The 17199-nt window shown below is 42.4% G+C and overlaps 1 protein-coding gene across 3 annotated transcripts in view; it reads right to left on the bottom strand.

Moving 5' to 3' along the window:
* Positions 1-17199, bottom strand: part of DAAM2 (dishevelled associated activator of morphogenesis 2) — a 212608-nt gene that overhangs the window by 36235 nt on the left and 159174 nt on the right. For 2 of the 3 annotated variants that reach the window (XM_053382937.1, XM_053382938.1), the window contains 3 exons: positions 10876-10983; positions 7643-7678; positions 6701-6807 (listed from right to left, as the gene is read on the bottom strand). In XM_053382937.1, the coding sequence (XP_053238912.1) occupies positions 6701-6807; positions 7643-7678; positions 10876-10983 (251 nt within the window). The remainder of the gene's footprint in view (positions 1-6700; positions 6808-7642; positions 7679-10875; positions 10984-17199) is intronic. The other variant, XM_053382940.1, reaches the window with a different exon arrangement.

Raw genomic sequence — 17199 nt, 5'->3', positions numbered from 1 at the left:
TGAATACTAGCTCATATAGATGGCAGAAGTAGGTGAAAAGAAAAACATAGATAAAAATAAGGGAATTTTCAAAGGGAAAAGTCATCTTAATTCTTCTCCCATCATTTTTATTCACCTTGTTACACACCTGCATGTCACACCTGCAGTCAAGTTTCTTTGTTTGCCACAATCATGCAAAGTACGACAATGCGACAAATGCCAGTTCACTGACTGCAGGGACTGAGCAGCAAGCACCATCTCCATCCATTCTGATGGACCCCTCAACACTCCAAAGGAAAACTGGGTAAAGAAACAAGCCGCCAGCTTAGCGCATTCTTAAAGTTCCCAATTTGATATAGCTCAGCTCATCTTACAGAAAACAGCAGGCTCATAGCCAGAACCTGACAGATTGCAGAAAGGGGACCAAAGTATCCACGGGGCAAATATTATATGAATCATATCATAGCTATTTAACAAAAAAACTTCACTATCGCCTTCTGTTAAACACTTCCTTGTTTCAGACCACTTAATGATGACTAAGCAGAGGGTCAGAGAGACAAGAATACAAGGTTTCAGAAAAAGGACAATATGCCATTGAGCAGGCTTCCTCAACCATGGCCCTCCAGATGTTTTTGGCCTACAATTCCCATGATCTCTAGCTAGCAGGACCAGTGGTCAGGGATGATACAGAGGATCTGTATACTTCAGCAGCGGGGATGCAAGGTGCTTTTCAGACCTATAGTTTAAACAAGTACTTCCATCAACTGGGGTTGTAATGTGAGTATCAATCTTACACTGGCCAGAAGGCTCATTTGTATTACGAATATTACTTATCCGCTTTACTTCCCGCATTGCCACTGACATCAATACAAATAGCGTGGGAGATGCTAAAGTGCATTTTAAGCCTCAGGTTGCACAGCTTTGATCAGCCTTCCCCAACCTGGTGCCCTCCAGATGTTTTGGACTGCAAACTCTGGCCATACCTGGCTGGAGATGATGGGAACCGGAAGTCCAAAACATCTGAAAGGCATCAAGTTGGGTTAAGGCTGGCTTTGAACAATATTTTAAACTACAGGGGAAAGGGGTGGGGGTGAGGAAAACATGAGTCCACACAAGGCTCTGTGATATATGGAGAGCTAAGCTGAGCACATAGCCTGCTGATAGAGATTTAAGACAGGATAGCTTCACATGGCTTGCTTGATTTAACTAGAGAGCTTACTATGCACTGAAATGGAGGTAAGGTCATCCATCAAATAAGTTAGCTTTTTTAAAAAAAACGAAGGAAAGAAAAACCCTCTGAGAAGTTCATGGCTTTGAGCCTTACAAGCAGTGTGCACCATACGTGCAATGCCAATCTTCCTTTGCACTTCCCCTCGGGAAGAGGGGTTTGCATTATAGCCTAAATTCTGGTGCAGAAAATGAAGATGGGGGATTGGTTCCAAAGGCAAGGCAACAAATGGCTCCTGGAAAGGGCTGAAATCTGGCTTGCTCCAGATTTAAGGAGGTCTAGTCTTTCTCAGTCACACCAAGGACTCCATTCTATAAAGCTGAATAGATTCCAGGTCCATTGCATTTCAAACCAAAAGACTGCACCATCAGTCTCATTGTCTGCTGGTATACCTCTTATTGCTCCCATGGAACTGCAAACGCTTATCTCATTTATCATTCCCCTAGTTCTCCCATTCCCACAGACATAGAAAGGTGCCTTATACTGATTCATGTCACCAATCCTTCTAGCTCAGGGGAACGTCAGGCCTGGGTTCCAAAGGGACCGCTACCCCTCTGTAGCAGATTTGGCAAAGGGGCACACAAGGTTACAAAGGGAAGAAGATCAATGAAAAAGAAGCCTGCTCAGTCGAGGAAGCTTTTGCCAGCAGAGAAATATGATTGGATACAGCCCACAATCTTTATGTTAATTGGCACAGGAACATCATATGCAAAGGTCTATTGAATATTGCATACACGTACCCATGAAAGAGAATTTCACTATATGCATGAGAGAAACACACATTTAAGAGCAAAATACATGACATGCAGTGCTGCATTACTTTTCAACTACAGTGGTACCTCGGGTTAAGAACTTAATTCGTTCTGGAGGTCCGTTCTTAACCTGAAACTGTTCTTAACCTGAGGTACCACTTTAGCTAAAGGGGCTTCCCGCTGCCGCCACACGATTTCTGTTCTCATCCTGAAGGAAAGTTCTTACCCTGAGGTACTATCTCTGGGTTAGCGGAGTCTGTAACCTGAAGCATCTGTAACCTGAGGTACCACTGTACTGGAAATGGCAAAGTGTTGAGAAGGAGCAAAGTGACTCTGAAAGAGAGCTACAAATTCCACTCTGCACTGACACGGGCCAGCAAAGAATCCAATTTTCATCTGCTCTGATTGATACCTTCCTCCCCAGTCTTGTTAAAAGGGAAGGTGGGGACAAAGGAGACATGATTATTTCCCACACCAGCCAGCTTTCGCTTTCTTAGGTCCTATGAAACACGAGCCCCGCCTGACCCTTTCGAAGACAGTGTTAGTGAAACGAAAACATTTCAAGTAGTGTGTGCGCGCAGGAGAACCCTCTGTGCAGCCATTTCACTTTAAAGGGCATGACAGCACCGTGTAAACAGAAGGGGAATAAACTGCAAAGATATATGCAACGTTTACAGCCAAATGAAAGCAGCTGTTGAAAGAGAGGGGGCACCTGAAAGCAGGGGATGGTGCTTGGGATGTAATGTGGTGCTCTCAATTTACACGTTTGCATTTTCACAATGTTCAAAAGGATCTGTCCTGGAGTGTCAACACAAGGGGGCTTATGAAGAAGGCGCAGCAGAGACTGTACTTTTTGAGAATTCTAAGGAAAAACCATCTTCCGCAGAAACTGCTGCTTGCCTTCTATCACTGTGCCATTGAGAGCGTGCTCACTTATGGCTTATGTGTGTGGTACGGAAGCTGTACTACCCAGGACAGGATGGGGTTGTGCAGAGTTGTTAAGGCAGCAGAGAGCATTGTTGGCTGCCCACTCTCCACCTTAGAGCAGATTTATGCCACAAGGTGCCATAGGAAGGCACTGGACATAGTAAAAGATCCATCGCATCATGGTCACTGTCTCTTCGAGCTTCTGCCGTCGGGACGGAGATACAGGACGATGAAGACAAGAACAAGCTGTCTTAAGAACAGCTTCTTCTCCAGAGCGATCTCAGCCCTGAATGGGAAGCCTGGACTTTGAAAGTCATCTAATCTTCCTTGCTGTACTATACTGTATTGTTTTAATTAGTGTTTTTATGGAGCAGTCAAGTAATTTCGTTGTCCCCGAGAGGGGGCAATGACAATAAAGATATTATTATTATTATTATTATTATTATTATTAAAGTGCAGTCCTGCCAAGCACTCCATGGGAGGCCTGGAGGAACGGCAGGTAGGGACACCGTTCTCCCGCCAGGCTCTCATTCTGAAGCCTTACTAGTCCACAGAAGGAGACAAGGAAGAAGCCAGAAGAGCCAAGAGACTGAGTGACAAAATCCCTTTACATTGTTGCCTGCATCCCATTTTAAAACATATTTAATCAGGCCTTAGCTGAAACATGGAACAAGATGCTGAGGTTAAGGGAGCGGCGCAAGAGATACCCGCTGCCAAAAACAAGCTCCCAATTCAGATTAAATGACAATCCAGATGAATCCAGATAATGGTTTATGGATCAGTTGTGTTCAAGTGTGGAAGGATTTACCAAGATATCTTCCAGTTATGCCACAGGCTCAACAAATGTGATTATTTGGATTCTGAGTAATAACTTGCAAGTAACAGTGTAGCTGCCTTCTGCCAGGGGGATTAAATGATAATGTGGAACAAGTGCCTTCAGGAGAGGGGATTTAAAAGTCAACACAGTTGCACTCTAAGACAAATACCTCCCTGAAGATACGTTGGATGAAAACTCTTTCTTCCTCCAAAGCCCTCCTAAAAACACCTCTCCTAATCCAAAATCAGAAACATTCTTTTCCAGTTTGCCACCATTCCATCTAGCAATCTCTGTTGTATCCCCTCTGTCAGAATTATTATTATTATTATTATTATTATTATTATTATTATTATTATTAATTTATTTATACCCTGCCCATCTGACTGGGGTTCCCCAGCCACTCTGGGCAGCTTCCAACAGAATATTAAAATACAATAGTATATTAAACATTAAAAGCTTCCCTAAATAGGGCTGCCTTCCGATGTCTTCTAAAAATCTTGTAGTTGTTTTTCTTTTTGACATCTGGTGGGAGGGCATTCCACGGGGCAGGTACCACTACCAAGAAGGCCCTCTGTCTGGTTCCCTGTAACTTGGCTTCTCGCAGCAAGGGAACCACCAGAAGGCCCTCGACGCTGGACCTCAGTGTCCGGGCAGAACGATGGGGGTGGAGACGCTCCTTCAGATATACTGGACCAAGGCCATTTAAAGGTCGGCACCAACACTTTGAATTGTGCTTGGAAACGTACTGGGAGCCAATGTAGGTCTTTCAAGAGGTCTCATATTGTGAGACCAAGTGCTCTTCTTGTAATCTTTAAAGCACCTATGCTGTTGTTAATGGCAGCCAAATGGTCCTTATTAACATGCTGAGCAGGCAGTGATTCAGAGAAGTAGGAGTCCCAGCCTCCTGGTAGGGCTGATTACGATATCCTTTATTGTTATTGTCCCTTGTAGAACAATGAAATTGAAAAACTACATAAAAACTATATAAAACTACCACAAAACTACATAAAACTACATAAAAACTACGCTGCTGGTGTGTTTTGTTTTGTTTTGCATTGTTCCAACTTGGCCACAGACTAACAGGATGGCCCTGGAGAAATCCCTCTCAAACAGCCTCTTTTTCTCAGCCTCTAAAACTAGTAGCAGTAGTAACTGGAAATAATGGACTTCTGTTACGTCCAGTTACACTGTAACACTACCTGCTCAGAGGAGACCCATTAAAAGAAATTGAGTTATTATTATTATTTATTGAATTTATATACCACCCTGTACCTGGGGGTCTCAGGGTGGTTTGCAGAATAAAATCAAGACATAAAATCACAAAACACCCAACAAATATAAAACAACTGAATAGCACACCCCCCTCAAAGAACACACCTTAAAAGGGCATAGGATGTAAATTGGATCAACCAAAGGCCTGGTTGAAAAGGAACGTTTTTGCCTGGCGCCTAAAGGTGTATAATGAAGATGCCAGGTGAACTTCCCTGGAGAGTTAAGGTAGTCATGGGTAACTTAAGTTACCTATGATTTCACAAGGTCTAACTCTGAGTGCAACTTAGTCAGGTACAACCCTTAAAGTCAGATAAATTTGTTATTTTGCTTTGCTTCAGATGCGAGGGCTGGAGCTCAGTGCCAGCAAAAGGCCCCAGGATCAATCCTTAGAATCTCCAGGTAGGGCTGGGAAAGATTCTCTGCCTGCCTGCTGCTGCCAGTCAGTGTTGACAGTACAAGGCTAGATGTGGCAAAAGTTGTGACTCCAGCAAAAGGCTGCTACCTAGGTTCCCACGCAGTCATTACATCTCTACTAATTAGTCATCTCTACTAATCTCTACTACATCTCTACTAATTAGTCATTACATCTCTACTAATTAGTCTGCGGGAGGTAGTGGAGGACAGAGGTGCCTGGCGTGCTCTGGTCCATGGGGTCACGAAGAGTCGGACACGACTAAACGACTAAACAACAACAATTAGTCTGAAACTTCTTAAAAATAGAAATGGCAGTCTCATCTCCACAAGTAAACAATTCAGTCCTTGGCTTCCCTGCTGCTAATGCCAAGCACAAGGGACAGCTACTTACAAACACATGCCAAAAATGCCAATGCACCATCTGTTTGCACACTAGTTCATGTGCAAATAAAGTATTTGCATATTATTATACTTGCAAATGTGATTATATTGGAAAAATAATAAGGGCTAAAAATAGTGTTAACAGTTGAAACACTTATTTATAAAGACGTGAAAAAATGACTGAGAAACTATTGTACTTAATATACCAAACTGCCATTTCCTCTCTTTTTTTAATGACCATGACACTTTAGACTGGAAGCATTTCCTTAAAAGGGATTTAATGCAAGCAGCTTATAGTATATACAGAATGAGGAATATGAGCACTGGAAGTAAAATAAAAATAAAAAATCTGCTAGACCGCAATGCATAAACTAATTAATGAGCCAACAATCCTATTTGTTTATGTCATTATAGGAATTCATATCCTGCCCTTCAAATATATTCTTGGCCATCTTACAATACAAAATCAAGTAAACAGTAAAATCACTTTAAAAACATGACTTGCATCATTTCATAATTTGCATTGTTACAATTTACCATAATCAGAAATAGTTATGTCAAAGAATTCCAATGAAAATGGTAATAGAAATTACCAGTGTTAACTTGTTTGTCCCATGTCCAGAATAGAAATCAGTGCTTTCAGTCTGCAAATGAGAAGAAATTGATTGTGTTCCTGTCATTTGCAGACTGTTTCCTTTGCAATTAAATGAATGGGGTGGAATAATGTAATGAAAAGGTAACTTGTGTAATTTCACCATGGTGGAAAATAAGACAAATAATGTAAAAAAAATTTTTTTGCATAAGATGAACTGCAATGGAACAGAAACAGAGCTGCATGTGACAAATATAAGGTGAAATGAAAAATGATGCTGTCTTATATCCCTAACCAGAAAGCAAATCCCAAATAAGTTCAGGTTCAAGCAAACTTACTTGGAAAGGAGGATGACACAGTTCTGTGCTCTCCGGCCATCGATCACAGAAAGCTCTTTGACCTTTCGGGTGGACAGGTACAAATCTTCGGTTGATCCCATTTCCTTCTATAAATAGTTTTTTAAAAAACCATGAAAATCGGGTCCATATATTTTTCCTCCTCTTTTTTCTGCCAGTGCAGAAGTGCCACTAGCTAGCCAGTGCTCCAAGCCCAAAGAGTTGAACTTGTATGGAAATCCTTCTGAGATGCAGGATTGTAATGAAAGGGAAGATTAAGGAAGCCTAGGGTAGATTTCTCTGTCCTAGTTCACCAGCTAAACCAGAAACATTTACTTGCAGATAATGGTACATTTACAAACACTGAGGATTATATGTGTGTTTGTGTGTGTGCCTATGTCTAGATGTATAAAGTAGGTCTGTTTCTCCTCTCTTTCCCAGCACTGTAAACAGGATTGCCTATGCAGGTTGAATTTAAGTTTTATAGCACAATTCATTTTATACCACAATATTTTTTTTAAAAAAGAACTAAGGAAAAAACCACATGCATTATGGTGCCGTGCATGCCCTGACACCGCAAGAAACACAATGTGTCCCAAAAAAACCAAGCAATGCTAAATCAGGTACCAGTTGTGGATTACAAATAAATAGTGAACACTGAATAAAATCTCTCCGCTTCTGCGCAAAGAGGAAAACACCAGGCAGGTTCGTTGGAAAGGAGCAAGATACATGAAAAGGACAGTGGTTTTCCATGCTCCCTCCCTCCCTTGAAATTCATGCAAAGAAATCCTTATTATCTCCTCTCCACCTGCTAAAGTGCAAATAAAAGTGAAGGGTTTCTCATGCAGTAAACAGTGTCGGTCGTGCATCTGCTTCTGCTAAGTCTCCTAATGTAAACAGTGGAATAGAACTCTGAAAGTCAGACAGAGGACAGACAGTACTCACCTGCTTACAGGAAGAAGGAGGGTTAGTTAGCAGGTCCTACTCAGGCAGGATTCGAAGAGAACAGAGAAGGAAACATGCCAACAGTTAGCCACAGCAATAAAAGGCACAGAGTTTACCAAAGCAACAGCATTTGGGTTTCCTAAGTGATTAAAACGCTATGCCAGCAAAATGACTTTTTTTATATGAAAAGAACCAAAGAGGAAATACATCCAGGTCTGTTCTTCTCTCGGCACGTACATAAGCAGTGAGCTTGCATATTTTGTGCAAGAATACTGCAGACAGTAATTATCAGTGCAATCCTTTGCACATCTGCTCAGAACAGCTGGTCCTATTGAGTTGAAGAACTGCAGTCTAAGCCTCTGAACTCCTTTCTGCAACAGCCATATAACCAATATTTTAAAGCAAGGAAAGTTCAAAGTAAATTCTACTCAAAACTAAGCATTTTTGAGTAATATTGTCTCATCGTTTTATAACTAACAGCAGATACATTTCTAGGGAGGGGAGAACAGACCCTTTGTCTTTTCAAAGGATGAAGGAGCAGTTTGATATAAAGGAAAGCGGGAAGAGACATATTAATACCATATTAATTGCACTGAAGAAAGAAATGCTTCATTCATGCTCTCTCTCAAGAACAAAAGAACTAGGATTTGCTTTGACGTTTGAATTTGGATGCATTTGTTTAAAGTTTAAAAGTCACAAATTCAGGCTAAGTAAGTTTTATAAGCAGAGATATCCACAAGCTTTTTGCCCCTGCAATGCCCCTTCCTGGTGCACCATGATAAACTAGGATGTCTTCACATAACCAGCCACCCCATTACATTCAAGCAGGAAGTTTCCAGGTTTGGAACAAGCCAGGATCTTAAGCTGCAGTCTTAAGAGCTGCGATCATTTGCACGCTTCTGCTGTCTTTCCTTTACCAAAGGCCCAGAAAACTATCTTAGGGTATGGAAAGGAGGTGGTAGTAGATGTTCTCCAGGTCCCAACAGAGGACTGTAATTGGAACCACAAGTCTGCACAACATTTCTGTCAAGGATTCTGGGACATATAGCCCCAGCTCCCAGTGAGATGAGATGCCCCGCCAGGGCCTGGGGATCACCCAACTGCCTATACAGCCTTGCCCTATCCTGCCCAAAGGTAGATTTCTGGGCAGCAAAAGGTGAGATAATGAAGGGCACATTTGCGAGAATCCTTTGAGCTTTTTTGTGAACTTTCAAACCCAGTACCTTCAAAAAAATTGAGCCTTTGCACACATCCAGTTGGAAGGCTTACAAAGGCCTGGCCCCTTCTGAACTGAGCAGCAAGACACTCATGAACTCCTGGCCAAGGGGGCTAGAGATTAATCTCAAGTGGCGCCTAGAGACAGAGCAGACTGTGCGCTGTCGGTGGCAAGTTGTACTGACTGGCAGGAGCTGTGCCAGTTAGAAAACAGGGAAACCCAAGGCAGAATGGAAACTGAAGTTTCCACGTTAATTCAGAAATGGCCAGCCAAATCTTCACAACTTTCTTGTCCTCCAAAAAGTGCATTTTGCAGAGATTCACACAAATAAAATGGCCCAAATCCAAGGGGAACTAAGAGGTGTTGTAGTCAGGGACGTTTATGGATTTATTCACTAACAGCTTTCATTGGTTCCATGTCGTAATAGCTGGAACAGGAGAAAATGTCAGAGGATTTAAATTTAGAAATAGCTCTTTTTGTATTTTGTTTGTGATACCACACCAAAAGAGGGGAAATACATATAATAGGGTCCACCACTTTATATGATTGGATAGGAATTATTTAGGTTACAAAGCACCTTTGGGCTGTCATTTTAACAACAGCAGGCTGTTTCAAGACAACTGGAAGAGACCATGTTTTTGGAATACATTCCAATAGTTAGGAAAGAATTTGGGAAGCAGGCAGGATGGGGGGAGGGCAAAACTCCATGGTACTCTTCTAGCTGAATTTCATTCATCAGAGGCAGACAGAATGCAGGTGACTTGCTTTCCAAGAAAAGGAGACAGAAATGCTAATAAACAGCTGCTGTTAAAATAATGTTGCTAATGTTATAATCTGTAACTCATTTGTTGGAAAGATAAAGAAAGGGGGAAATAAATGAAGTGACCCCCCCCACAAGCAAAACTAATCCAATCTCACTACTGAAAGCTCTAATTGCTCAGAAAGTTTTATTCAAGAGGAGTGGGGTTGCAAAAGCTAATGCATAACAGAAAAAAAGAAAACACAAAATCAGTAGCACTGGATACAAAGATCAAGTATGAGAGAAGAATAAGAACCGCAAGCAAGCTACAGGTTCAAATAACTGCTTGCTTGCTTGTTCCTTTATTTTGCACTAAGGTGAGATGCAACTTCCTGCCAATCTAATAGTTCGAAAGCACATCAAAGTGCAAGTAGATAAATAGGTACCGCTCCGGCGGGAAGGTAAATGGTGTTTCCGTGCGCTGCTCTGGTTTGCCAAAAGCGACTTAGTTATGCTGGCCACATGACCCAGAAATTGTACGCCAGCTCCCTCGGTCAATAAAGCGAGATGAGCGCCACAACCCCAGAGTCGGCCACGACTGGACCTAATGGTCAGGGGTCCCTTTACCTTTACCTTTAGATGCAACTGCAGAGTTTAAAGCAGGTGTAGTCAACCTGGATTTCTCCAGATGCTGTTTGACTCCAACTCCTATCAGCCGCAGCCAATGGTCAGGAATGATACTAGTTGCAGTTGAGCAACATCTGAAAGGCCACAGGTTCCACATCCTGCTTTAATCCAAGATAATGTTAACACAGCTGCTTTATTGGACTCCTGTCTTAATTTCAGGGCTGAGGTCAACATCTAGCATCCCTGGGAAGCTGCTAAGCCACTGTCATGTAGACCACTGCCAATGACACCTCTGGGCCGTGCTTTACGTTATTTCTCAGCCTGCTGCTCCAAGCAAAACCAGATGGCTTGGTTGAGGGCCCATCTCCCATGATTCCCCAGTGCCTCTGCACCATACTGATGGCTGCCACCAACACTAGGTGTGCCCAACAGAACACACTGATGGAGGAGGGAACCAACTGGAGGGAACTTTGCTCAGTCCTGCCCCCTTCCTACCTGCAGCTGGCCTTGCTTACTTTGAAATCTATGAGAAAACAGTCCCCACTGCTAGCTCCTCTCCATTGGTGCACCCAGTCCTGAAAACTATTTCTGCAAAGAAGCCCAGGAAGCTCAGGGTTTAGAGTGACAAGAAATGAAAGGAAAACGCCTTACCTGGTGTCTCTGATAAGCTGAGAACATTTTTTCAAAATCCTCCAAATCCAGCATCTTGAAAGCCCTTAAATCATCAATTTCATGCCAGATTGTGCCATGTATCTTCTCCTACAGTCCAAAGAGATACAGAAACATTCAGGGAACAAATAACAATGAAGGCTTGAAGCAGTGTGTGAGAGAGAGGGGGGGGGGAGAGGGAGAATTATTAAGGTCAAACCCCAGTTAAGGTCAGCAGGAAAAAGGCAGAGGGAAATTGTGCACTTCAGAAGAATCAGATGAGTGAGTATCATTATGTAGTCTCCCAATCCATTTAATTACAGTTAACACTGTAACATGTAACACTAAACCAGAAATGGTGGCTTAATGCTCAAGTTCTCTTCATCTGCTATATTCTCTAAGTAGCAAAACAAGCCAGGATCCATCACTTAACCATAGCTACCCATTGCACTGGGCGGGATTCACCTACTGAACCCCATCAGCAGGCGCCCTGTGCTTCCAACTTGCACCATGGGGCTTCCCTCCCCCCCATACCTGTGTTCCCCCCCATGTTGGGAGAACCCCCCAGAACAGCACAGGGGGAGGAGACTAGTATGTTCTGTCTAGGAAGCTGACATTCTTGTGCAGACGGGACATCTGTAATAGTGCAACGTTGAATCCCACCCATTGTGGAGCCAGAAACTATGGTTAATGGCTTCAAAACAAGGCAGGATATGGAAGCCATGTTTTTAAAGGTGCCTTATGAATCCACGCTTGTTTGGAAGCCACTGAGCCTTGCTTCTTGGTCTGCACTCTAAAATCTGCTTGCAAAAGAATTTCATTGCAGTTTTTTTGTTTAACTGTGAAGTGTCCCCAACATCAGTGAACAAAGGCACTGTTAATGTAAAATTGTTAATTTTGTGCTAAAGAACTGGAGACTTTAAAAAGAACACAGAAATGTTCATGGGGGGGGGGGCTCAAGGAAATCACATTGGCAACAATGATGATTTTCACAGCATGTGGTGTCTTATGGTCCCAAAGAAAAGATTACCAAAGAGACCTCTCAAAGGCTCCTGGCCTGAAAGTTCCTTCTAGTGCACTCACGCAACCAAGTGCATTAACACTTCATTATTGAACTAATTAGGAACAGCCTCCATTTCCCACTCACAGTCATTAAAAAGAGCAAGAGAAATGTGTTATGCTAGAAAGGAAACACAGGAAACAAGTTGATGGTCAGAGCAAAAAAAAAGCAGAGCCTTTTAAGAAATAAGATGATTAAAGGAAGGAAAAGGGTTTTTTGAAAAAATACAGAAGTTAAAAAAAAGCACAGCAATGTGCATTTGCACTGTCTTGAGGTGGCTGGTTGGTCTGCAAAGCTGTACTCGCTTATCAGTGCTTTTTTAGCTGGTATGAAATACCATAACCTCTTTTTTTGCAACCCATGGCAGTCATTTTATGCTGGTACCCACAACACTTATCAAGATATGAGTGCTCGCACTCATGAAAAGTGTTGATCCTTATCCGAAGTGTGGAGCTGAGATGACCATAGTTGACTGTGTGCCCCTAGATTACTGGAGCTACTTAGAAGTGCATCAGTTTTTCTGGGAGAATCCTAAATATTTTCTTCATGGAGCGAGAAGCTCAAAAGCTGAACTTTGGAAAATTAAATTTTCCATGGGAGCAATGCTTATATTCATAAGACAGCACAGGTTCCACCATGAGAGTTAAGGAAGACAAACCAAACCATCCTTTTGCTATGTCTACTGCTGTCACCAAAACTTCATTTTTTTCTCTTAGTAAGGCAACAAGTTAAACAAGTTTTGGGGGAGCAATTTTAGAAAAAAACCACTATTTTTACCATTTGAGTAGTACAAATGAAAAAATAAACAGATATTATTGGCTAAATTTATATTTCTCTATTATTGCCTGGTTTGACCTTCCTGTGTAAAACGTCCTGGTGGAGGGAAGCCTCCCATTCCCGTGCTGACCCTTCTTACTCATGGGAAAATGGACGGCTGGGACAGACAACTTCCTTACACTGCATTCTTGTTGCTCAGTTATGGATTAAGAAATTTATAGCTGCTTTTCATCAGTCAAAATGACTGAGTATTGCGAGTAAAACAAAAGATTCACCTAATGACAAATTATTCCCTTAGCTCCAGAAACATAGTTATGGTCGCTAATCAGCAATATAAAAATACAACAAATTCTTGTTCTTTTTGTTCTTTTTAAAAAAGTTACTTCATCTGTGCATCATTCCATTTCCCCGCTTAATGAGATATTTTTATTCCATGTGAACCTTGGAGAATTAGTTATCTGGCTTCTCTGCTATGCAAAAAGTTTTAGTCCATTATGAGAAATCAGACCTGTGAACAAAATTTCCCAGGACTCCCCAGAGATTGCCTAAGACATAAAGCAAAAAGTATTTGGAGCACACGCAATTAACCAGAGTACATCTTTATAAGGAACTGGCCCTGCAGAGAGGATTTGCTTCTCAAATGCATTGTACAATCCCATTGCCTCATGTCACTGTGCACTGACATACTTGAAATAAAATACGGTCCTCTGGGAGAGAAACTAGAGATAAGTGAAGCACAGAGAATGGTCATAGCAGGATCCCTCCCTACAAAATGGTTTGTTTCTATGCCCTCTTGTTAGCAAACTGCATCATAAACCCAAACCCAAGCATGCAGTCAACTGCCCCAAATGCACTAATCTCTGTTTTGCCATGAAAAGAGAATCAAGGAAAATGGAATGAATTTTGAACATGGGGATGCAAGGCCTGTTCATGATCAAAAGAACATGCTGAGGACTGTGATTTATCATTCATTTTTGGCCTGGCTATAGACAGCAGAAGAGACTCATTGCCAAGTCTTTACTTTTTTACAGTGCAACTGGCTATTTCCCTGGCCGAAACCATAGACAAGGAATGGGGAACCTGTGGCTCTCCAGATGTTGTTGAGACTACTCTTCCCATCATTTCCGAGCACTGGCCATGCTGGCTGCGGTTGATGGGAACTAGAGTCCAATGGTATCTGGAGGGGTCACCATCTCTGCCAGAGACCCCTCCCTCAGCAGAATACCCTTGTACCCAAGCAAATGCCACATTCCAGGTTACTGTGAACTTTTGAAGGGAGTTCTTGTTAGGAAATGGGACGTCCTTATTTCACTGAAAAGGCAGTACAAGTTTCAGCATAAATTGTTCACTTCCTCATCCTTGCAAACTCTGAATTCGTCAGGTACATTCATTATGCACAAAGTCCCCAAAGCTATCTACAAGCATTGCTTTATTTTGTTATTTCCTTGTTCTTCATCATGGCCCTTCGTTTCAAGTGTCTTTGTCTCCAAAATTTCATCCATCTAGGGAAGGCATGTCAAAAGTCCATTTCAGGGGCCTAATGCAGCCCTCTGGTCAATTTAATCAGGCCCCTGTAGCAGTATATGTCCTGGGGTAAAACTGTAAAAAAAGCTCAACTTCAATTCTAAGAAAAGCTCAACAACTTAGGTTGGCCCTCACACATGTTCACTTCATCAAATCTGGCCCTCTTTGGAAAAAGTTTGGACACCCTAGGGATTTTATTTGTCATTTTAGAGTCTATGAGCTGAAATGTACGCCTTACATTTCCTTCTGGGAAGCAAGCAAAACATTTAATCCAGAATGCCGAAGCATTTCAGTTCTATTTCTTAATCGGCCGAGTAGCCAATGTGGTGCCTTCCACATGGGGTTGCTGCAAAATTCCCCTCATTCTTGACCATCAGTCACGTTGGCTGGGGCTGATGTGAGTTGGTGTTCAATAATGTCTGCAAGGCTCCATGTTGGCTGCTCCTGGTATTAAGGTTTCTAAAGAGTCATTTCATAGAAGGTGTTAACCACAGGCAAGTTAGTGCAATGCTTCCATGTGTTCAGTATCAAATGTTTCTGACTGAGTTAATGTAACAAAAGTAAGGGTGTCAAGGGAAATTAGTGAGTTGTTGCAGTTTTCTCCCTGGAAACAAAAGCATCCTTCACCCCAGCTCTTTTTGAAGTCTTCCTCTTGCGGCCCAAGAGTGATGTAAATTGAACAGCTTGACAACAAGAACTGGAAAACATTTCCACATCTTTAAGATAAACAATACAGCTGTATTTTCCTCCTTTGTTAAACAGTGACCCTAATAAAGTCCTGCAACCCTACATTGTAAAAAGTTAGGCCTCCCACTGCGAAATCCAGATTTCTTCATCAGTTATCATTGTTCCTGTTAGGCTGCACAATCTCAATTCCTTGGAATAGCCAGTAGGAACTGGAATAGACATCTGCCAGATGCCATATGGTGTGACACTACTCTCTTATTTTTACCGGTCATAGAAGATGGGCTGGTGGACCAAAGGCTGAACCAGAGTTTAAGTTAATATTTGTGAGGGCCAAACTACGTGCTGTGCTTCAGATCTGTGGGCAGTATGCAACTAAATAGTTGCATTAGAGCAAGGGTGAGCAATGGCACAACAGGATTTCCTTCCCTCTCCTCTCGCCTACCGCCATCCCTAAATCTGTTCTGAAGAGTTGGGGGGAAGCCCAGATCAGATCTACGGGATGCACAGGGTGAGGAGCAGGAGAAGGGGAGAATGCTCTGTTGTGCAAGGAGCAACCCTTGTGCTAATATAATGCTCACCGTATGCAACCCTCTGATTGGATCTTCCTACATTTTTGCTTTGACCAAAATGCAGCTGCAGAAAGAACCCCCCCTCCCTCCATTGCTCATAGCTGAAGTTCTAAGAAAAGGTTTCCCAAACTTGGGTCTCCAGCTGTTTTTGGACTACAACTAGTGGTCAAGGATGATAGGAATGGTAGTCTAAAAACAGCTGGAGACCCACATTAGGGAAATCCTGATCTAGGACAAGGGTTACCGGTACTTATCCCTTTCTTCAGTACTCTCTCCTCCATCTAAGCTGGGCCCCCCCGCTCAAACTGCCCCTCATGGGGAAAACAACAGTATTGTCCTCCCTCCCCAGGAAAGCAACAGCTCTGGTTGTTATGCATGTTCCGATTTCGGTAAGGGAAAGAGGTACAAGGAGAAAAAAGAGTAACTGATTGTGAATTTTTCACATGGCATTCTTTGCTCTGTGGTGATGGTGGGGTCTCTAGGCCTCTTATAAGAACATTACTAGAGAGCAATCAAACAACCTGAAGTTTTGAAACTAAAATCAACCCGCCACTTTAAAGGGAAAAACAAGCTGTGTGAGTTGAAGAGTGATAGTGTAGCCCTGTACCACTTCAGATGGGACTGTGAGGGGATGAAATAAATTCCCTCCCACAACATTAAAAATAAACACCCCACAGCACATGGCCTGTACAAAATACAACACAAAGAATAGAGTGTGATAGCTTTTTAGTTAAAGCTAAAGAACCACCACCTCTGGAAACGGCAAAGCATTCACTAACCAGAAATATTAATCGTGGCAAAAGCTTATCATATCCTCCCAATACTATTCTTGCAGGCCCCAAAATAGCATTTGCATTCACCTCTGAAGCCCCCATTTATTAGCACAGCTGCCTCCACTCTTAACCAGAGGGGAGGATAAGTCTGTGGTGGCTGCATGCTAAAGAGAAACACCTGTGTGTCCCTCTCTACTTTATTTTCCCCTCCCACTAGTGTGTGTGTTTGTGTAGTTGTTACATCTTTCCTTCGAAGCACTAAGTCCTGTGTTCTGAAAATGAAAATAAATCCCTGTCTTACATTCTCTCCCACAGCCCCACGTGGCTCTGACAGACAAGCACAGGCGGAGCAGCAAATACTTCACTTCATCTTATTTTAAAGGAAATGGGGGGGGGGGAGAATTCTTGTGGCATTCCAGAGGTCCCAGGACACTCATTCCAAATGCCTGAGTTGAGTCCTGAGTGACTTGGAGTCTAAAAAAGAGTGTGGATTTCTAGGCAGTCACCCAAATTCAACACAGACGCTGTTCAATCTGTGTGTTTTTTTCTTTTTTCTTTAAAAAAAAGAAAACAACAATGCCAAGAGAGAAACAGGGGTAGGAGGGAATATAGGGGTGGGAGAGGTTACAGATCTTGGACAGAATGAATGTGCCATGCAAAAATTAGTCTGGAGACTCCTCCAGAAGGATGTGCTATGAAGAGTTTTACTAGGGTTGGGAGATAATAGGGTAATTGTATTCAAGCATGATTACATAATGCATAAGCTGTCATCAATATTGCATTTTTCTTAGAAATCATCCCTGCAACTATTCAGCGTTTCACACACACACATCTGAATCAACCTGGTCCTTTCAAAGAGGGGCCATGAATAATGAGGAAGGAAGGAGAAGCATTTTACACTTTATCTTTGAAACCTTGGGGCACTTGAGCATATTCT

The sequence above is a fragment of the Podarcis raffonei genome, chromosome 3 (assembly GCF_027172205.1).
Source record: "Podarcis raffonei isolate rPodRaf1 chromosome 3, rPodRaf1.pri, whole genome shotgun sequence".
Lineage (NCBI taxonomy): Eukaryota > Metazoa > Chordata > Lepidosauria > Squamata > Lacertidae > Podarcis > Podarcis raffonei.
The sequence above is the reverse complement of the archived record's forward strand: the minus strand, read 5'-3'. Positions and strand labels throughout refer to the sequence as shown.